Source organism: Anoplophora glabripennis, unplaced genomic scaffold, assembly GCF_000390285.2.
Source record: "Anoplophora glabripennis isolate ALB-LARVAE unplaced genomic scaffold, Agla_2.0 scaffold106, whole genome shotgun sequence".
NCBI lineage: Eukaryota > Metazoa > Arthropoda > Insecta > Coleoptera > Cerambycidae > Anoplophora > Anoplophora glabripennis.
In genome coordinates, this window is record NW_019416398.1 from 263,651 (window position 1) to 287,782 (window position 24,132).

Sequence of the window (24,132 nt, forward strand, 5' to 3'; positions counted from 1 at the left end):
GCATCCAAAAATACCTACATAGGAAATCAGTCATCTATATTAAGATCGGAATAGAGCCGGTATTGTTCATATTCACCAAAAGTAGTATTGAGATAATTGCATATTCAATATCGAAGAGTCTCGTCCCTGCAATTATAAAAAATCTAAACTAAGAATTTTTTTTACTCCAAATTTAGTTTCAGCACATCAAAGTCTATAAGAAATGATAGGTCTGATCTAAAACTCAAAACAATTTTTTTTGTCGGCCTGTGTTATCTTTCCAATAAATTAAATTTTTTAATTGTAGACAGACTAGGACATCTAAAATATTTATTGTTAAATCATTCCCTATAAATAGAATTAAATTCTTGGGACCCAAAACAATGTGGACCTGTTTAAACGCTATGCTTTTTTCTGATCTAGTTAGTAGCATCTGGACACAGGTAGACATTCTCTAGATTCTATGAATGCATTATGTATACAACCGGTATCACGTTATACCTTCATCACAACAAATTGAAATTTCGGGCTCCACAGAATATTTCATTGTGAATTAATTTCATTCAAAAATATCATTTCGTTTACTTTTCATTCTAGAAAAACTGAACAATATAAATACATAGTTGATAAATTCGTATTTAGCCCCTCTGTTTCTGCAAGTATCCTGGACCTAAAGCCCTTAGATACTGCTAGTCCAGGCAAGTTAGACCAAAATCACCCAGAATACGGAATTTTTTTTCTGATGAACCGATCGAGTTGCGGTTTTCGGCATTGTCTACGGAAAAATATCAGGAAAAAAGTCTATCTATTACACTTTGGGACTGGATCGAAACTGCATTGCGGGTGCATAAACTGCATCTTGGAATGCATCAATTTTTCCGAATTTTCTAAAAATGGTAAAAATTGACTAAAAGTTGTAGAAATTTGTGTGNCTGCATTGCGGGTGCATAAACTGCATCTTGGAATGCATCAATTTTTCCGAATTTTCTAAAAATGGTAAAAATTGACTAAAAGTTGTAGAAATTTGTGTGCTCAGGTTTTCGGGGTCGGAGATTCCGAATCTGATACTGAAAAATATGCCCGACGGCCCTGGGGTTCCCTAGGGGGGCAAGGGGGGGGGGTCTTCTGTAAAACATCGAATAGCTGAGTAATTGCCTTCTAAATTTCCATTCGGGGGTTGTTGGGGTCGGGGATTCCGATTCTGACACTGAAAAGTATGCCCCGATGCCCCTGGGACCCCCAGGGGGGAAGGGGGCCTTCTGTAAAACATCGAATAGCTGAGTAATTGCCTTTTAAATTTCCACTCGGGGGTTTTTAGGGTAGGGGATGCCGATTCTGACACTTAAAAGTATGCCTGACGCCCCTGGGGCCCCCCAGGGGGCAAGGGGAGGGCCTTCTATAAAACATCGAATATCTGAGTAATTGCCTTCCTCAGCTATTCGATGTTTTACAGATGGTCCCCTTGCCCCCCTGGGGGCCCCAGGGGCGTTGGGCATACTCTTCAGTGTCAGATTCGGAATCTCCGACCCCGAAATCCGTGCACACAAATTTCTACAACTTTCAGTTAATTTTTACCATTTTTAGAAAATTCGGAAAAATTGATGCACTCCAAGATGCACTTTATGCACCCGCAATGCAGTTTCGATCCAGCCCCTAAGTGTAATAGATAGACTTTTTTCCTGATATTTTTCCGAAGACAATGTCGAAAATCGCAACTCGATCGGTTCATCAGAAAAAATTTTCTGATTTATTGGCTAACTTGCCTGGTGTATGCCCTGGCAAATAATGTTATAGCGTGCATCTAAACTATAAAGGNGTGCATAAACTGCATCTTGGAATGCATCAATTTTTCCGAATTTTCTAAAAATGGTAAAAATTGACTAAAAGTTGTAGAAATTTGTGTGCTCAGGTGTTCGGGGTCGGAGATTCCGAATCTGAGACTGAAAAATATGCCCGACAGCCCTGGGGCTCCCTAGGGGGGCAAGGGGGGCCTTCTGTAAAACATCGAATAGCTGAGTAATTGCCTTCTAAATTTCCATACGGGGGTTTTTGGGGTCGGGGATTCCGATTCTGACACTGAAAAGTATGCCCCGACGCCCATGGGACCCCCAGGGGGGAAGGGGGGGCCTTCTGTAAAACATCGAATAGCTGAGTAATTGCCTTCCTAAGCATGGAAGTACATGCACAATTGCATGTACAAATTGTTTGGAACCAACTATTCCAATCCTGAAATAGTCGAAAATGTAATAGATGGTAGTGATGGAGACAGTGATGGCAGTACTGATGATGAAAATTGTGATTGATAGTGAAAGTGTTAGATAAACATATGATAGTAGTTGTCTCACTAATTGCCTTGCAAATAAAAAGAAAATTGGTTCTCAGAATAAAGAGGATACTTTTCGACTCATTAATTTCCTGTTAATTTTTCTTACCCTTCTTGTCTAATCTCTGTAAATTTACGTGTGTTACAATGTAAAGATGAGCCTACAAGATCATGGTTGGTAAGCAGGTGGAGCAGTTTTATTGCAAAAATCTGATGTGCCTTTCGATGTTTTCCAGAAAGCCTACCCCACGAGCGTCGGGCATACTTTTCAGTGTCAGAATCAGAATCCCCGACCCCGAAAATCCCCGAGTGGAAATTTAGATGGCATTTACTCAGCTATTCGATGTTTTACAGATGGTCCCCTTGCCCCCTGGGGGTCCCAGGGGCGTTGGGCATACTTTTCAGTGTCAAATTCGGAATCTCTGACCCCGAAATCCGTGCACACAAATTTCTACAACTTTTAGTCAATTTTTACCATTTTTAGAAAATTCGGAAAATTTGATGCACTCCAAGATGCACTTTATGCACCCGCAATGCAGTTTCGATCCAGCCCCAAAGTGTAATAGATAGACTTTTTTCCTGATATTTTTCCGAAGACAATGCCGAAAACCGCAACTCGATCGGTTCATCAGAAAAAATTTTCTGATTTATTGGCTAACTTGCCTGGTGTATGCCCTGGCAAATAATGTTATAGCGTGCATCTAAACTATAAAGGACAGTAATTTTTACATAAGTGCGTTCTATTAAAAAAGGAATCTAAAAATAATGTGAGTAAATTGTTAAATGTTCTATCTATAGAAATAAACGAATTCAAATTGAAGGCTTTTTAACGACGTTTAGTATTATTAAATGATATGTTACAGAAGCTAGCTGATCATTTAATATACCGGCACTATTATTTTACGTTTACTTCATAAAACTGTATTTCACAATACTAAATATAAACAGGTAATTGTTTCCTGTATTATTATACAATATTGAAGCACGCTATAGAAAAAAACAATAACCAACACCAAAATATTTTCTGATGAAATAATTGTATTAATATTTCGATGGATGTTAAATAATCGAACTGCTTTATTAGTTCGATAAAAAGTACTGATTTTATCAAAAAATATCACAATTAAAAAAATCCTAGAAAACCAGAAATTCCCTGTATAATCTTTCCAGTCTCAATTGGAAACCAAAGAGCTAGGCAGTATGTACCAGGTTCAGTCGCTACGCAACAACTCGGCATGGAAATATTATAAAACTTGTTCCCATATTTATTTAACCATACCCATATACAGGTCTGGTCGAACTAAACGTGGAGGTGGTAAAAATGTATACGTTCAGTTGAAGAACGCGCGTGCGGTGAAACGTCGCACAAACACAGCCACACTGGGCGACCGGTCATAACTTTGAGCTGTTGAGAAATTGCCTAGCAGTGCAGTGCAGCAATGCCGAGCAGTAATATATTTTAATGAAAATGTAAATGTTTTTGATATGTCATAACCAAAATTTACCATCAATATAATAAAATTGTTTGAGGGCATAAATAATTAAAATATGTTATTGGCCAAATGAACATATAATAGAAATTTTCTACACATTATACAGGGTGTTCCAAAAGTATGGAAACAGCACAATAACTTTCGAAAAATGTATTTTGAGGAAAAATGATTCAGACAAAAGATTTAGGATTTTTCCCTGGCTATTCAATGGTGACCTTCAAGGTTATTTCAAGGTCAAGTTAATTTTTTCAAATGGGATGCCCACTTTTCACCCCGGAAATGAAAAGAGCGAAAAATTTTACGTTCAGATATGTCCTTGACCATTTTCCAAATTTGACCTCTGATGGTCATTAAAGGTCAAACCAAGGTCACGCATGGTTTGGCGCGCTGTCTTGAAAACAACGGGTTACAAAAAAAATGACCCTAAATAACGTTGTAGGATTTTTCCCTGGCTATTTGACGGTGACCCTTGATTTGACCGTGACCTTCACCTTCAAAAACCGCACTATATCAATTTTGGCAAAAATCGGTTGATTTTTTAAATCGCGTCCGCCATCTTGGATCCGCCATCTTGGATCCGCCATCTTGAACTAAAATTTCTCAAAAGCAGATTTCAGATTCGTAGTCAGCGACCCCAAAAACTCCCCTATACCAAAGGCGTAAATCGGTAAATTTTTTGGAACCGCGTCCGCCATATTGGATCCGCCATCTTGGACTAAAACAAACAGATCAATCAAAAACATATTTCAGAATCGTAGTCAGCGACCCCAAAAACCCACCTATACCAAATTTGGCGTAAATCGGTAAATTTTTTGAAATCGCGTCCGCCATCTTGGAAAATGGTCATGGACATATCTGAACATAAAATTTTCCGCTCTTTTCATTTCCGGGGTCAAAAGTAGGGCATCCCATTTGAAAAAATTTCCTTGACCTTGAAATAATCTTGAAGGTCAAGGTCAAATCTAGGGTCACCATTGAATAGCCAGGGAAAAATCCTAAATCTTTTGTCTGAATCATTTTTCCTCAAAATGCATTTTTCGAAAGTTATTGTGCTGTTTCCATACTTTTGGGACACGTTGTATACAAATTATTATTATTTATTACGTTTAGCGGAAATCTTTGTTGGGGACGTTTATGAAACTCGTTAAATTTTGTTGCTAGATATTTTTGTATCATCTTCAACTGACCTCGGAAAGACTATACAGCTGTGGACAATAAAATGTTTTCAACACTTCGGTATAAACGTGTAATAGTCGACGAGACGAATATTTATGGTCACTTGTTTTCTCAATCAGCGAATCTTGATAGTTCTGTTAGTATTAATGTCGATCTGGCTGACATTTGGAAAATAACAAGTCATTGTGCTTATTTTCACAGTCCTGAAATTTAGCCACAAGATTACATATCTATCGACAATAGTAAAAAAACAATCCAACTATTGTACAAAATTAAAAAAGCAATCCAACTATTGCACGAAATTACCAGAGCTTCGCCAAATCGATTGAAAGGTGTGACAACCCTGGGCTGTCGGAATATTCTTTTTTTACACTCATATAGCAGCATCGGTTTTCTTTCTGTAGGGCTATATGTTATCAGATTACAAATTATATTGTAAATTATTGACAACAAGTAGGCAACTTCGGAACATACGTATCATCCTTACAAATTACGTATGATTGTGTAAAATGTAAAGAATATTTATTGTTGTGTGGCTTTATTAATATGTAACAAATACAAAGGTAATTTTCACTTTCGTAACCTCTGTTAATAATTAAACCTATTTCATTCAGCACCTTCGACGTCTAGATTTTCATATTCATTCTCGCTGCAGTCCAGTACAAATTCGTGGTCTTCATCGTAGTCCGTCAGGGCTATTAATGGTCAACAGTTAGTCATGTTATTATGGCAAGTCAATAAGTGCATTCTATTTGAAAAAAATAATTCTCAAATCGTGTTTTGACACCTCGATTTATTTACTCCTCAAGTTTGTAAACATCCTGTAGGTATAATTTTAAGAAAAACATAACCCTTTATCCCTTCAGTTTTCCTTAGATTTGGAGAAGCAGTTTCGAAAGATAGGAGACACTACTAACTTCTACTTCAAATTACGTCAGTAAAATCCCCATGTCATATTATAATATACTCTTTCTTGCACAACATCAAAGTATTAAGAACAATATCTAACACAACACAAATAATAACCGCTATAGTGGCACTGTGGTGCGACGATACAGTAAGTTTCGAGCTACACCGCCACCGCCGGCGCCACCACGCTGGCGGTTTAAAAGTAGATAGTTAATTATGGTACGACCTCGATGGTTATATAATGAATCCCTTAATATAATATATTTTTAGAAACATCTTTGTTTTATATCCCAAAGTATCACTTAAAGGTTGCTTTATTTGAAATCGTATAAACGACAAATTACACAGCCCCACAAAATAAACAAAAGTGTCGGATCTGGTATTCAGACCCATGTTTTTCCATGTATTTTTTTCGCTGAATCCGAATCTGCCTTCAGATTTGGCCCAACGGGTCAGTTTTCGGGAAAATTAAAAAAACAGGCCAAAATTCACAAAAAACATAATTTACGTTCGACCAAAGTTATAAAAAATCAAATTATTCTACTAGCTTACTAGACGTATGATTTTTCACTCGTTTAATTCCAATTTATTATCATAAGAGTCAGACAAGCTGGTCCAATTTCATTCAAAAACAGAAAATAGTTTACATTCTCATGGCATAATTCGTGTTGCAGAGTTCTGGATCCATCTTTTTATCCAGCCACCCATTTATGAATTCATACATGTTTCTATCATCCACATATACCACCTATAAAACCCACCCATCTATCCATCTACTTTTTGTACTGAGAGATGAGATAACAGCCTAGAAGATTGAGAATGCAATAAAACTTGTAGAATACTCTACTTTCTAAACAAAAGAAAACGATACCTACAAATCATTCTTATTTTTGTTGCTATAACGTGTTCTTTTTTCTTCAAAGGATCTATGCAAAGAGTTACGCTTTCGTTTAGTCCCCGTATTTTTCGTTTCTCTTTTTAACAACCAACAAAAATCGGCCATCATGTTTTCATCCCATCTTCCTTGATATCGCTTTTCTATAACCTTCAATCCTGATGAAATCGTTCGCCTTGTTCTTCGCTATAATCTCCAAGATTTTCAGGAAACCAATCCAGATGTGAATGAAGGAAGTGCAACTTGTAGTTCCTCAAACATCCCAGATCTTGGAAGTCTTTTATCATTTTTGATACAATTNAGATTTTCAGGAAACCAATCCAGATGTGAATGAAGGAAGTGCAACTTGTAGTTCATCAAACATCCCAGATCTTGGAAGTATTTTATCATTTTCGATACAATTTCTTCGTATTTAGGACTCTTGTTGTTTCCTAAAAAAAATTTCGCCCTATACATATATATAGGGCGAAAATTTCCGCATATTTCTGAGGCGAAATTGAAAGGTGTATTCGATGGACCTCAGATTCGGACATTGTTCAAGGATGCAACATTCATCTACAATGAGTAGCGTTGAGAATAGTGCTTGGACCAGTTTCAAAGCTGTACCTAGCGACAAATTTTTTAGGAACCAAGAAGAGTCCTAAATACGAAGAAATTGTATCAAAAATGATAAAACACTTCCAAGATCTGGGATGTTTGATGAACTACAAGTTGCACTTCTGTCATTCACATCTGGATTGGTTTCCTGAAAATCTTGGATCTTGGCGAAGAAAAAGGCAAACGATTTCATCAGGATATGAGAGTTATAGAACAGTTTTAAGTTTATTTTTTATGCAATGTTAATCAAAGGATTGACACAAAGCATTTTATTGTGAACCTAATAATTGAAGTACTATTATTTGTTATTCATAATGTAATAATAAATAGTGAAATTATTTATGGTGCCTTAATTTGTTGAAGTATGTAAAAAGATGTACAATAAACTATACTGATTTATTCTAACTTTTTTAATGATTTTACTTCCCTGGAGCACTATATTTAGATTTAAAAATATGTATGGAGAAACCTTGAAAATTCAGGATGATATAAACAAATCTTACACTTGGTACTATTCTGTGTTCTTGACAGGAAGCACACATAATAAAAATGTAGGTATTCCAGTTCATAGAAGTTGTAATTAGCATGCTTAAATACATGTTTACAGCACAAAATAGCAAAAAGAAAATTATTAAATATAAGTATGTGCCATGAAACGATTCATTTTCGAGATGCTGAAAGCAGTTTTATTCACAATTAGTTAACCAGTTTTCATAGAAAGTAAAAAGTTTCTATTTACGTTACCTACTATATGAATTTATTATACTTCATTTTCAGCTATGTACCTACCAGATAATGGCACCAGATTTTGTTTGGATACATTTGCCTTTAGTCATGGCCAACCTTATCTTTTTGAACAAAATATATAATAGAAAACTCATAAGTTCTCATATGTATGCCGTAGGCATTTTGATGTATATCTGCAGATATGGCGCCTGCATTAATCCACAGAATAGTTATATCCCACAATATAATTTGTTAAATCTTTATTTCGCATAGTGCGACACTGGTCTTTCTTTGATAGTACCCGTAGATTAGCAGATCGCGTTTTGTCAGTTTTTGGATTATGTAATTGTAACCATTTAAGATACAACATACTTATATTTCGATATATTCATCTTTTTTTAATTAAAAAAAAGAAGCAGCTACATCTAAACATTATTATTTTTTATGATAAATATGATAAACCATATATCTTTGAAAAACGCAAAACACTCTTTTTTTGTCGAAGTTATGGACGGATATGATTTCTATTAAAAAATAATTGTAACCTTGATCTGTATGTCTAAAGCTGTTACTTTAAAACAAATAAGTACGTCATATTATAAGATAAAGGGCAACATTTCAGAAAAAATCGAACTGTAGCCTCAACGGTGACCCAAAATACCAAAATTTTCATTCTTTTGTTGTAACTCATTGCCAGATTTATTTAAAAAATGAGGCAGAAGCCGCAACTTTCTAACTTTAATAATAACCGAGATATACCAGCAGGCGCGACATCAAAAATGAGATGTACTGCACCGACACGTAACAAAATTTAAATTCCTAAATATACAGAGTGTTTTCTAAGTTTTCTATATTTAAAGAAAACATGTTCCTATGAAAATGTGGCCGAAACGCTTAGATTCCAAGGTATAGGGTACTGAACTTTTAAAAAATATATTAATATTTGAAATAAATTTGGATCAGTCAATGTTAGGTTCTTAAAATTTGGCATTTAGTATAAAGTCAATTTTTAGGTTTGAAACAGTCGACGTTTTGGTCATAAAATGTAGAACTCCAATGGATTTTTAAAAATTTTTATTATTTTCAGACTCGCCTAACATTTTACAACAAAAAAAACAAAAAACTAATTTTTTGCCTAATACTTACCTATTCTTAGAAAAAACTTATTTATTTAATTCAGCGACAACAAAAATAAGAGATAATAATTATGGTATGTCTTTTTTTTTTGTTGTCTTAGTTACTTGTTTGGTACCGAGATTGTTGGCATTTTGCTACATATAAGTTGTCAAAAATGTGGATTAGATAATAAAATTCGAAAATGAATAACTTTACTAACGCTGAAATGACTCAGATGCTTAGCAAATAGGAATGCAGAAGAAGCAAGGTGAATTTATCTCCAGAAAGCTACATCTCAGATTAAGTGAAACTGGTATTTTTAAGCGTAATACGGAAGTTCCAGACAGACCTTCAACAGTAACAACCCCAGAGTTAGAAGAAGCTATACTCCGAGAGATAGTACCAGTATCAGGAAGCAGTTTCATGTAAGTCCAAAGACTGTTTGGAAAGTTTTGAAAGTTTGTCAGCTACTCCTATACCACATACAACGAGTACAAGCTCTGCTGTCCCTTATTTTTCAGTCAAGGCTAGATTTTAGTAGGTGGTACATAATAAAAAAATTTTGACGAAAATTTTATTTATTGATTACAAATTTTTCGCGAGAACATTTTTGGACGGACGAAAATCCGCATGCAATATGAGATGGCCAGTTTCAGAAATCATGTTCGCTGAATGTATTCATACGGATTATTCATGACTTCTTACCAGCTCGATTAACTGGTGACTCGTAGGTATAGGCAGTTTCTAGCCGAAAAGCTAAACATTTATTAGAAAATGTATCTCTACACGTAAGAGCCTATTTCTGGTTTATGCACGATGGTGCCCCAGCTCATTTCAGCTGAGTTGTTCGTCAGTACGTCCACAATACCTTTCCTAATCGCTAGATTGGACGTGCAGGCCTTGCAACTTTTATGTATGGGGTTTATGGGGTCACCTCAAGTCTCTTGTGTATAAGACACTTGTACTAGATGAAAACAAGTTACGAAATCGAATAATTCAAAGTTGTAATCTCATACAAAATTCTCCATTTTTTAACGAATGAAACAATCAACGGTGAAAAAATTGGAGCCGTGCGTTTTATCAGAAGGTGGCCATTTTCAACATCTGCTTTGATTTTGTGTCGAAACTGATTATTTGGATGATTGTTGTTTATAGTTGCTGATCATTTTTTTTAAGAATAGGTTAGTATTAGGCAAAGACACATATTTGTTTGTTCTAAATTTTTGGAGTTTGAAAATAATAATTTTAAAAAAATTTACATTTCTACATTTTATGACGAAAACGTCGAAATTGACTTTATACTAAAAATGCAGCTCTTTATCAACGTACAATAACTGTCAAATTGTAAGAACCTAATACCGACTCACTATGGTACGAAATGCCTAAAAGCTGGCCAAAAATGAAAAGTTTCTATTTGGAATTTTTTAAGTATCAGGTTGGCAATAGGGATAGTTGGGCTATTCAAATTGACCGGTGAAAACAGTTTGCCGTTTATACTGGAGCTAGAATTTGAAGTCGAAGTAACCTTATTGTGTGTGTCTCGTGGCCACCTAAGCGAACACAAAAGTACATCACACGTTCAAAGTGCTGTAAAAATTTATTTATTGTTCTGATAAAGTCGTTATAAAATGGACGTTGTTCCAGGAGGTATGTAAAGTATTTCAACAATATAAATTATTAATAATAAATTATTCATTGTCCACTTATTTTAATTATTGTTTATGACAAATAATGCTTAAATTTATTACGAAAGTCATTCAAAAGTGAACTTAAAAGTTAGATATAAGGCACTATAAGGCTAAATTACTTATTGACCCGTAATCTATGATCTATTTACTATAATATTATGAAAAAAACATCTGCGCTTAGCTGCGCTTTCAATTTTACGATATGAATAAAGCAAAAGTTGTAATAAATCGTAATTCAATTGTTTCATTAATGTCGAACAAAAAGTGAAACGAGTATTGCACTTTTTATAAAATAAGTAAAAATATTGTTTGGAAATATACATATAAGTAGAATAGTAAACGGCAATAAGTAAATAAAGAGAAAGAAAACTCGAGTATGACATAGAAATGGATAGTCGATGCGATTTTGTCAATTCACAGTCCCAAAAGTGGAATATTTGAAAGACAAGACCCTGGTATCTATATGTTTTTGGGGTGGCTGAATCTGAAACCAGTGTTTGTTTGATCCGAGCAGGTCTGCGTTAAGGTCAGTTCAAGGTTAAATGTAGAGAATCATTTACCATCAAAGTAAACCTCCATATCGATACGTTTTTCGGGACGGTTTATCCGAATCCGGTGTCCGTTTGATCCGATCAAGTCTGCGTTAAGGTCAATTCAAAGTAAATGTAGAGAATCAATTGCCAACAAAGTAAACCTATGTATCTATACGTTTTTGAGGTCGCTTAATCCGAATCCAAGGTCCGTTTGACCTGATCAGATCTGCTAAGTTCCAAACTCAAAACACTCAAGTATTCATTTATGCGTATTAAAATTTTAGTAGGTAACAAATAATATTAAAGAAAGAAAGCTTTAACTCTGAGCCCATGACATTCAACAATATTCAACAGTATAACAAGATCAAATGACGAATTTTTAAGAATTGTAATTTGTCTGCTTTACAATAAATTGAATTTTCGCATAATCAATGCGGTCAAAAACCCCAATATCCACTTCCGTTACTTTATTCCACTTTTGTCAAATTTCGTCCGCCATATTAAATCCGACATTTTAAATTTTTCAATTTCAATATGACATTCGTAATCAGTGTTGTCAAAAAATAATCAGTGTTGTCCGAAACACCTATTTTTGTCAGTTTACTCGACTTTTTTAAAATTTAATCCGCCATATCAATTTTGATATCAAATTCGTAATCAGTTGGGCCCAAAACCCCAGTATACCCACTTTTGTACAATTTGGAATAAATTTTTATTTTTGGCCAGTTTTTAGGCATTTCGTACCGTAGCGTAGTGGCGAATGTTCCATTTTATTTCAAATATTAATATATTTTTTAAATTTTCAGCACCCTGTATCTCAGAATCTAAGCGTTTCCGGTCACATGTTTATAGGAACTTTCTATCAGAAATTGTATCCTGAAGTTATATTTATATAAACTTATATAAAATTAAACTCAAATCCAAAAAAATGTCGTTCGAGAAATACTTTTTTTCATCGATTTTTTAAAGGTAACAAAAAGACTAATTGAATTGGAATTTACTGGGAAAAGAAGTAAAGTCACTTTGGAAAAATCGTATTTGTAGGTACCAAATCTTTCCATCAATAAGTGGCAAAATCAAATCAAAATCTATTGCACTTAATCTTTCTCTGATTTATTCTTTATTTGACGTTAGATTTTATCGAAAAATGTTTCCGTGGGTGTCAATAGAAGAGCTAAATTGTCATAAAAATGAAATTCCTTTGCATTTGACAAAAAATTTATATTCAAACCCGGCGGGGCAATATCCTAATTGAATTTTGCGTTTCCTTGTAAGTTAGCAGAAAACGGAATCAATATTCTGTCACCTTCACGTTCATGACCTATAAATAACATTGATCGGCTTTCCATCCTTGAATAATACCGCAAAGTCGAATAAAACCGTAATAATTCCATTGTACGACTTACCACTCCGTTACTGAATTTTCGAACAACGCAAGGCAATTTTGCCGTTCCGCCTATTTGAGCAACCACCACTGTTGAATTTTCAGTGAGGAACGCCGTACTGTGTCCCGGGGTTTTTAAGGAGTTGCCGGTTGAATGGTCCTTCCTGCGGACTTCGTAACTCCTCCTGCTCCGGATAATTTCTGGGTACATGGATATGTCTGAAACAAAACAAAGAATGACTGAGAAAACTGTAATTTCCATTTATTTATTTATCTATTTATTTATTTAAACTTAAGGGGTACAAACGGAATAATATATACCTCGAACAATATGCACGATTAACATCAACGTACACCAACTTCATAGTAATCAAAATACTTTTACATATTGTAAAACATTGTAACATTATAGGTTAAAAATAAATTTACTTTAGCATTTGATCAGAAATTCTAAAGAATTCATTACCAAAGCAAATTCTGAAGAATTAATGATTCTATAAACGGGAGAATTACTAACTTTATTATTTTTTGTTTTAAGTGAACTAAGTAATTCACAATGTTGTAAAGCACGTTTAGGGACATAAAATTAGTATATCATGACACGTTTCTTTAACATATTTTGAATTATATCCTATCTGCAGTGTAATTATTATTATTTTTAATAGTGAATTAGTTTTAAATCATAAAAATCTAATAAATTCATAACATCTAAGCTATCTAATTATTATATTGCGGATTTCATACAAAGATGTAAAATTAAATTTTCTAAATACATAAGCAAAGTACAACTGTTTAATTGACTTAACGTGACGAAAATCTTTACACTTACGAAGTATAAAACTTAAAAACTTTAATGTATTTAGAACAACTGAATTAAGGTGGTTCCTGAAAATGATTCCAAGATCGTTTTAGCATGGAAACTTTATTTAAAATTGATTACAAGATTGCAGTATTGATAAATTACTCAATTATTATTAGGACTAAATGTAATGGCAGAGAAAATTCAGGTACAAATAATTATTTTCACCCACATTAAATAACATTAGTTACATCTAATTAATTAGTAAATATTTAAAAGGTGCTTATATTTAATTATTTGCAGTTTTACAAAGTTCTCTTAATTGCCAATCTTTCCTGGTAGAGAATTTTTCAGAATAAGAAAAAAACCTCATTTGCTGTATTTTTTATTTTCTATACCAGGTACCTGAAGTATGCATAGCAATACCATACACCATAACGAATAGAGTAATTTTTATTATTACAATCTTTTATTTAACTTGCCTGTCAAATCTTGCAACTGAATTTTGAAACAGTTGCCCTCAACCGATTTTGCTGAAATTTTGCCTACATGTTCAGTTTTGATGACAATGCACGGTGGCACTAAAACCTTGTTTAAAAAATTTTATACATGAACTTATTACACAATATGATCTCATTCTTACATATTTTAGTGTTTCTAAAAATTGTTAATAAGCTCATTTCTCTGTTGGAATCTTAACTTCGCTCAAAATTCAATTCCAAAATAATTTCACCCGTGCAATCAATTTGTTTGGATATTTTTCTGTTTAATAAATGCTAATTTATGTAAACCTTTATGTAAAATTGCCAGTAAGTATCTATTTTTGAACATTCAATTAATGAACTTCGCACTGTATGAAAAAAGCTCAAGGTAACAAAAATTTTGAATAGGAATTGTATGTTCAAATGGGTCCAATGCAATACACTTAAGTTTTTTGACCGAACCTCTCGAACCATCATAGTTCCCATACCAATGGGTACATTTTGTCAAAATTTTTCATTGATTAAACTATAAAAGAACGGAACAAGTTTGAACTCCATTCTTCAATTATTCTTGAATTAATGACATTAAATATTGTTTCGCTTTCCATATTCGAAAAATCGTAGAGCGTTTTAGACTCAATTCATTTTAACGGGACGATCGCAACATCACTGACTTTAAAAATGATTTTTGATTAGATTACTGTTAACCACCAAACAACATTTAATGTTCATAAGTCACCAAAAACCTATCACAAGCTTCTTAAACTTTACATATTTATAAAACAACTAACTCGTGCCGTTATTTTTTATTTAACGTTTCTATGTTTATGTAAGTAAGTAAGACTATATTCCTTAGAAAAATCCATAAAATTCCAATCATCCATTAAGACTAGTATCTATAAAGTGAAGGTATAATTATTCAACTTTATTACGTGCATAATAATTTAATGTTACATTGTAATACAGATGGTATCAGAAAATCTGAATTGCCTTGGTGTAAATGAAACTAAAGTCGATTACCCTGCCCCTATAAATCTGAAGCTTCAGTTACGGTGCAAAAATTGTTTTTCCACGGATTTTCAGTTATCGATGAAATAACTGAATCGGAAACTTCAACCAGATATTCGGTAGTATAGCAGACTTCTGAGGGTTGCTTTCGCTGTATAGCAAGAATAACACGCTCTCTCAACGGTACAAATAAACTATTTTTATTGAAAACTAAGCTTGTATAGAAAAAGTAATGTTGACGGTTTGAGGGTTTGCTGGAGAGTGCCTTGTGGTTGAAGTCGGTCGTAGGTAGCTTGGTAGTCGGTGGCAGAAGTCCCTGGTCCTGGCGCCACTCTGCAGGGATCGGCTTCCGAGAATCCCGTGGTGCGTCCGGCGGCGGTCTTGACGTTGTCCTTAAAAATGGGTCACTTGCAACATGTGTACCCACACTTCCAACACCAATGTCCTTTGATAGAGGGAAGTTATGTACCAGAATCAAACATGGAAAAGCCTCTGAAGCAGTGGCCCCATTACTTTTTATTTTAATAAATCAATTACTTGGTACATTTTCCATTAATATAACTAATGGCAAATCTGCAAGTTTTTGGTAAACTCGGGACACAAAGCATAGTAATTTCGATATAATGTAATATGAAATACATCTGAAAGGACACATGTCCTCTGTGTCTTGCTGGCAGGTATTTTAATGATAACCACACAGGTTACTTATGAATTTTATATCTTGTACTGGCATATTTAGCAGTTCCCTTTTATAAGTTATTTGGTTCATCAATTGAAACGTTTCGGTAAAAGTTTTACCAAGTTTAAAACAAAACTTGATATTAGCTCTTTGTTTGATGCTCATTTCTGTACCGATGATACTTCAGACACAACATTTCCGATTCTATTCGTCCAAATATCATGAAAGTTTGACAGTACATCAGTGAAGGATCTAGCTTTCTGACGCGTATAATTGCCAATAGATGGCCTTACTAGAAATAGATACATATCACTTTCGAACGCAGCTTATATTTAATGTAATTGACCATAATATTTAATAAAGTGTGTTTCATAATGTCTTGCAGATTATTGCGAAGTTACTACTTCATTCAAACTTAACACTTGAGTCGTCGTATTTTCACACTACTTTTTTCTTAATATTTAATAAATGACTATTGATACTTTATCTGGTTTTTACTATAAACGGCGAATAAATTTAATGTAACTGCCAAATTTGTACTCCTTTTCTCGTCAATTTTGAAGCAGTTTTCGAGAAAATATGGTTTGATTTACAGATGCGAAGATTTTTTGCATTCTCGGATGATTTTTTATTTGCTAGCGCCCAAAAAAAATTTCTCCATTTTTGAATACAAAAACGATACTTCGCAATCTAGTAGCAAAAATAACTATTTACATTTTGTATTTAATAAAACAATATCAATACTTGGAGTGAAGAAACAAACGTTATTATTCTCAGCTAATGTTAATTGACCACTATTTGTTTCTCTCTCAGCAGTAAAATTTGTAATACCCCAGAAAGGATGCCTGGGCGCCCTTAAGCGGATATTGACTTGAAAATGGAATGCCTAGACCGGCTTCGTAATCGATGTTCCCATTTACTTATTAATATTGTTCTCGCAACGGAAACTCATTTTAACCGGATTATTTGAAGTAAGGCATTCGGTAGTAAACTGGAACAACCATCGAAACATATTTTGTTAGCTGTAAACTGCAATTTCCTCACGGCGGTCCCTGCACTTAACTCGCAGAAATTCCTATTTTATTTAAGCCCGGCCGACAATTTCCTTATTTCCCTGCAGATCCTTTAATTGACAAATACTTAAATACATTATTTCGGTTCGTTTTGTCGAGGCCTTCGGGCAAGTCCCCAGCGGTGAATACTTAAGAAAGTAAAGTATAACGTCGTTAGTGTTTTTCTCAAACTAATTTATGTTAAAGTAATTGGGCGCGATGCGAATTGGTTTCTAAATAAAGAACGCTATTTAAAATACCCTGGAATTATTCGGAACAAGGAAGAATTGGAATTTTCTGTCTCGCTACTTCACTTACAGATTAAATTATTTGCTTCATAAAATATGGTTTCTGCGAAACATGCTTAAAACAGAAGATAGAAAAAATATTTGTTTTATTTTTCAATAGCTATACTCCAATAATTATTATCTAACTTATCCATCACTCTTCATCGGTAGCATAATTGGAGATACAAAAAAAAAACCTAACTTTAGAAGTTATACGGTAATAGTGGGGACATGACAATATATAACGAATATAAAAGGAGTAACACCTCATAATAAGAATAATATACATTTGCCTGCAATTAAATAGCAGTTACAGTTAGATCCCAGTCAGTTTTGGTCTTATATTAATATTAAAAAAAATGTATCGAATATATCAACGAAACATGGAAATTAATGTACGCGGGAGCACAAATGGCTGGGACCGGTTTCGGACTTATTAGTACTCATCAGTGTATCATAGGTGCGACAACCGACAAACGACCCAGCTGTTCTTCGTCGTATCGTCATGACAAGGAAATACATTGTACGCGGGAGCCATTTGCGAAACCGGTCTGTGCCTAGTGGGTTAAACTGACAAACGATCCTAGCTGTTGCACTAGGTGTTGCGAGTGTAATTCAATGCCGATAGGGGCATATAGCTCTCGGAGTAGTTGTTTCTCGCAACACTGACAATTCAAACATTGTGTTACGAACTCTGTGGGTGGCAGTCGTGCAACAAAGTACCTGCAGTTAGCAGGTCGCTTCCTACTGTAGCCATTTGAAAGGCACAGTTGGGAGTCCGCACGACAGATGGAGCCATTTGCGCTCCCGCGAACAATGTATTTCCTTGTCGTGACGATACGTCGAAGAACAGCTGGGTCGTTTGTCGGTTGTCGCATGATACACTAATGAGGACTAATAAGTCCGAAACCGGTCTGTGCCTGGTGGGTTAAACTGGCAAACTATCCTAGCTGTTGCACTGGGTGTTGCGAGTGTAATTCAATGCCGGTAAGGGCATATAGCTCTCGGAGTAGTTGTTTCTTGCAACACTGACAATTCAAACATGGAAATTAATGTTTTATTAACCAAACAGTTTAATATCTTAAATGCTTTTGCTATTTTCTTCAATCAGCATTTATTTCGATTCAGTAATTATTCTGCTTTTCTAATGATTTGATATTAAGTGCATTAAAAGAATTGTAACCTAAATTGACATCAGGACCGGATGGAGTTCCGGCGGAGGACTATGCTAACGTTTTCGCTAGACTTTTAACTTTTATTTTCAAGTTGTCTTTAAGAATTTTAATATTCCCTGCATTATAGAAACGATCTAAAATTTGTTCAATTTTTAAAAAGGATGATGCATTAATTTTATCTAATTTCAGTAAATTGTTATTTGATATATATTTGACTAATCCACTTTAGATATTCGTGTTGAGCGACCTCAAAAACCCCGAGGTAACGAGTTTCGGCTAAGTTTATAACGAATTTCCACAAAACTCCAGGAAACGACGTGGAAACCGGCACCCTGGGCACTAAGTATCTCGCAGACTGTTGCCGTCGTGATATTCGTGTTCAGCGACCCCAAAAACCCCCGAGTAGCAAAATTGAACTAATTTCCGTCAATATTTTCCGAGTTATAAATTTATCATATTTTAACTCTTCGAGATGCAATTTTAAAAATGCATTTTTCTTATGCACTAATGCAATTTTCGTTTCTCATTGATTACATAGGGTCACAAACTTTCTAGACGCTCTAACGAATCGAATGCAAAAACTGCATCACGATCAATCTTACTGCACAGATTGCGAAGGAAAGGCCGTTTTTAGTGCTTTATTTCCTCGACTATAATAAATTCCAAGAGAACAAAAACAAATATTTATTTAAAAAATCGTGACAAAAGTAACCGTGCAAGAAAAGTAAAGTGAGAAAAGTTCTGGAAAAACTTGCTTGGGGAAAAGCAATAATGCAAAAGATCAGTGATAATAATGAAAAGAAAACATTTGATAAAACTAAATGACAAACATTGTCAAAAATCAAATATAAATAAGAAAAGAATTTATGCAACTCTCATAACATGAAGATAAGAATAAGGGATAGAATAATTTTGATAGTGAGTCAAACATGAAACTAAATAAAATACATCAGGACAAAGGAGAAAATATAATGATAAATTCGGTAAAAAAAAAAGTATAACAAACAAGTGCCTGTTGGAAAACTCGAATTCAATTATATCACAGTAAGAAAAATCAAAATAGAAAAATGATTTTAACGCCACATTAAAAAAAATAAAGTACATACTAGAGAGGAGCAGAAAAATTATTAAACATTATTGAATAAGAAAAGACTTTTCAATTTCTCTTATTACAAGGGTGTTTGTAAATAATTGCGAAATATTTTAGGGGATGATTGCCAAAGTTATTTTGTAAAAAAAGTTCATGTAAACGTAGTTCCAAATAATCTTGGTTTCCGAGATACAGTGTTTAAATGTTAATTTTTTATTTGTTTTTATTGATTATTTTAAAGAGTTTTAAAGATTTAGTCAAAATTTGAAAAACTCTTTAGGGTGATCCGAATATTTCTACTTGCATCTTTAAATAAAATATTAACAAAACCTACAATAAAATATATTTTATTTTCTTCTTTAAAACGGCTCATCCTACGAAAAAAATTGAAGAGGTCAATTTCATTCAGGATTGATGGCGGATTTCTAAAAAAATATCAAAACTAGAAAAAATCAGTGGCGTATCATTTTTTTATTAAAAAAATTGTGGCATTCTCGCACGAACGCCACTGGTACAAGTAAAAGTATTCCGATCACTCCAGAAAATGCACATGTATCCCTTCAGAGAGTTTTTCAAATTTCGAGTCAGTATCTTTAAAACTCTGAAATAATTAATAAAAATAAATAAAAAAATAAAATTTAAGCACTCTATACTCGGAAACGAAGCATATTTCGACCTACGTTTATATGAACTTTTCTTCATAAAATAACTTCGGCAACCACCCCCTAAAATATTTCGCATTTGTTTACAAACACCCTATATATTCAAAGGACATAAATATCTAGTGTAAATAGTTTGAAACACAGAACAGGTGCTTTTTAAAACTCGGAAAACAATTTGGTTGATAGCGTATCCAACGTTTTGTATATAAAAATAGTGATTTTTGTTGAATTTCAAGAATACTTTAGAAGTATCTTTAGTAATTTTATTTTATCTATCTCTCGTATCGTATCTTTAATAGTAGTTTTGTCAAAAAAATCAATTGAAAATACTATCTCTAAACATCAGACTTATGTTTTTGAAATATAAAAGTAAAATTCTAAAGCCAGCTAGGATATATATTTTTAATTGTATTTTATTATACTTGGAAATATATTTTTATTTCCGAATATTATTAGATACTTTTATACTATTCGATTCAATATTTTGTAAGAATACCAATGAGATATTAATGTTCAAAGTCCATTATTTCAGAAATAAGACCGCAATCGATATTCTCGCATGCATATTTTATGTTATGTTGTCACAAAAAAGAAATCAAACTTCTGGTACTTTGTTACGCCCGACGTTGACATAAAATATTATAATCTCTCCGAGACTGGTTCATTCTGTCATACAATATTAGAAATGTTTGCACACAATAGACACGAAATGCATAGAATTTAATATGCTTCTATTGATGTTTATCGCAAGCTTAGTTTATAACGTAATGTTGGAATATAATACACACCGCGTCTCAGTTAAAGAAAAATATATCCGCTCTATCCAATACAATATGACAAGAATTTTCTCTATTTTAAAGTTGTTTCCAATTTTTTTTATTATTATCTTGGAAATTCTTATATTTTCTTTGCAAATTGGGTTATCTGGTAATATACTCAATCAGTTCAACATATATTTTAAGATTTATCACAGAACTAGACACAAAAAATATAATATAAATATAAGACAAATTATATCAAATTTGTATTTAAATGTCTGTCACAATTAAACCATAGTTGACTTTAAAACAGTTAGTAGAGAAGTAAGTTATATTTTTCTAAACATTGTAATTATTATAATTGTAAAAATATTTCTTCTTATTTAATATTGACAGCAAAAAAATTATCTTTTTTGCTACCATACTTTTCGTTAGTATTTTTAAATCAACTGTTCGACATTCAAAATAAATCAAAATAGAATTGATTAAATGATTAATTTTTGCACAGAAAAATTTTGAAACGTTCCCAAAGGAAACAAACTTTAGATGACAGAAGGGTATAGCTTTAATTTCGGTTATTCTAGAGCCATTGACATTAATTAGTTCATAATGTTCAATTTAGTGGTTTCGTATGAACATATTAATGCTTTATTAGCGTAGGAAGACAAAAAGGAAGATCGAAAACAATTCAATTATCAAAAATTTGTAATATAGGCGCATTTCAAAAGCACCATATTAAATCTGAAGCACTTACTTCGTGAATATTAACTTTTCCTGCTTTGCTTTTCCGAAAGGCAGGTTGTTATTATAAATACGTATCTTGACGTTTAATTAAAATTTCTAAATAATGTTAACGAGTTCTGTCAGCTTCTAAATTAAAATGTGCCACATAACGGTTTTTATTTCCAATTTTACTGCACAATGGCACTGTTTATGTTTGTAAAGACTACGTTGGCCGAATGAACCTGCCTTGCAGTTGAACGGTAGCCACTCATACATCTCTCCGACAGTGAAGTGTACATTTTTCTCAATGAGAAAAAACGGTTTTTTATTTTCCATCGACCCTTATTCCTTTAAACTAGATATTCGTTTCTTTGCATCTAGAAAGGTAGCAAATGTGTTCCCTTCTTTTTCTGGACACGCTGATTCATTCACGCTTATAAAGGGTTATTTTTTAAAATCGTTATTTGAAAGTATAGGTATATTAAACGATTTATTTATTTCAACAAAAATGACGCCAGACATGCTCTATTCAACAAAAAAATCGATACCAAATTCTATTATATTTGAAATTAAACGGTGCATTTTGAGGTATACAGGGTGCTAATGAACTTACGTCAAAAATTTAAATGTGAAAAAGGAGCAAAACTGAGTTAGCTGATGTCACAAACTTGTATCGGAAGTTTAAGGTCATAGAGAAAAAAGCTAATTAAAAATGTTTTTAAAACTGTTTTGGAACTGCTGAAATACATGTATTTTATCGCGGCGAGTACTTACAAACAGTCTGTAACACTTTTTATGAGCTTGTAGGTATTATGAAGCTGGACTGTATTCGAAAGTCAGTTTCCAATACACTGTTATAGTGATTGCTGTGCTGTTTTTCGAGAGTACATTTAATAGCCTTATTTCCAAGTTTTCTTTTGAAAATGAAGCATTTATTTAGCAATCGCGATTATGATATGCTCATAATTTATGGCGAAGCAAACGAAAATGCCCACAGAGCTTATCAAGTGTACAGTGCAAGATATTCTGAACGACGTGCCCCCGCATTTGTTGCTGTAGCGCAAAGAGTTTTGGACACCGGTGAAGTACAACTGCGTCGAGGGCGCGACGGTGGCTAGGGCGACCACTAAGAATCTTAAATATCGAGATGATTTTAAATCTCGTCGAAGAAGATCTGCATCGTAGCACCAGAAATCTCTCACGGCAAGTAAATATTTCGCATCCTGTTGTGTGGCGGACATTACGAGGACTCAGTTGTACCCATTTCATATTCAACGTGTTCAAGCGCTTACTCCAGAGAATTTTCCACTATGTCGAGGTTTTTCCGAATAGTTGCTTCAGGAACATGCAAGAAATCCTCAATTTACAGCGCAAATACTTGTTACAGATGAAGCATGTTTCAGTCGAAATGATGTACGTAACGTCCACACCACTTATCACTAGACTATCCAAGATCCACAAGAAATACGTCGCGGTGTCTTTTAGCACCAGTTTTCAGTGAACATGTGGACCGGTATCGTTAATGACACTTTATTAGAACCTCTTGAATTGCCTAGACTCTTAGATGGTGCTTCATATCTAAATATTTGCAAAATCGCTTGCCGGAGTTATTGGAAGACGTGCCATTAAATGTTCGGCAAAATATGTGGTTACTGCATGACGAAGCCCAATCGCTGGATAGACCGCGGCAGCCTAGTTAGAAGCCCCGGACCTCACCCCTTTAGACTTCTTTTTGTGGGTATATGTGAAAAGTGTTCTGTATTAGACGGAAGTTCGTGTCATCTACCAACTGCGACATCGTATTGCCGAAGCTTGTAATACAATTCGAGAGGACGTGGCAATGTTGCAACTCGTGCTAGCGAATTGGATACGTCGCGCTAAAGTTTGTATGCAAGCAATTAGTGCATCTTCTAAGAAAATCAGCAGTTCTCAAATAGTGGCTCCTTGCAATGTTGAGGTAAGTACATGGATAGAAAGATCCTTAAAAACTACATTAAATTTTAAATTAAATCTTCTGATACGGATTATCTAGAACTAACCTTCCTCTACCCATAAAATTAATGTGATCTAAATAAGATGATTTAAATAAAATTATCTCTATCCAAAAATGCTTCACTTAGCTGCTAGAGGAAAAAAGGTTTTAGTTTTTTCTCTAAAGGACCTCGTACGATTTAATTTAATATGTCAATATTTGTGTATAAATATCACTTTTAGTTTTGCAACAAAAGCGATTTCATTTACAATAATGACACTACCCCTAGTAAATGTGGTGATATTTTTTGCGGATAACCCTATATCAGTTCTTATTTTAACCAAATAATAATAGTCGAGGAAATAAAGCACTAAAAACGGCCTTACCTCTGAAATATGTGCAGTAAGATGGATTGTGATGCGGTTTTTTGCATTCGATTCGTTAGAGCGTTCAGAAAGTTTGTTACCCTATGTGATCAATGAGAAATGAAAATTGCTTCGGTGCATAAGAAAAATGCATTTTTAAAATTGCATCTTGAAGAGTTAATATATGAAAAATTTACAACACGGAAAATATTGACGGAAATGAGTTTAATTTTACTACTCGGGGGTTCTTGGGGTCGCTGA

General features: G+C 33.8%; 1 protein-coding gene across 1 annotated transcript in view; it reads right to left on the bottom strand.

Moving 5' to 3' along the window:
- Positions 1–24,132, bottom strand: part of LOC108904098 (Down syndrome cell adhesion molecule-like) — a 94,693-nt gene that overhangs the window by 40,664 nt on the left and 29,897 nt on the right. Inside the window, exon 2 of the mRNA XM_018706514.1 lies at positions 12,842–13,038. Coding sequence (XP_018562030.1) covers positions 12,842–13,038 — 197 coding nt within the window. The remainder of the gene's footprint in view (positions 1–12,841; positions 13,039–24,132) is intronic.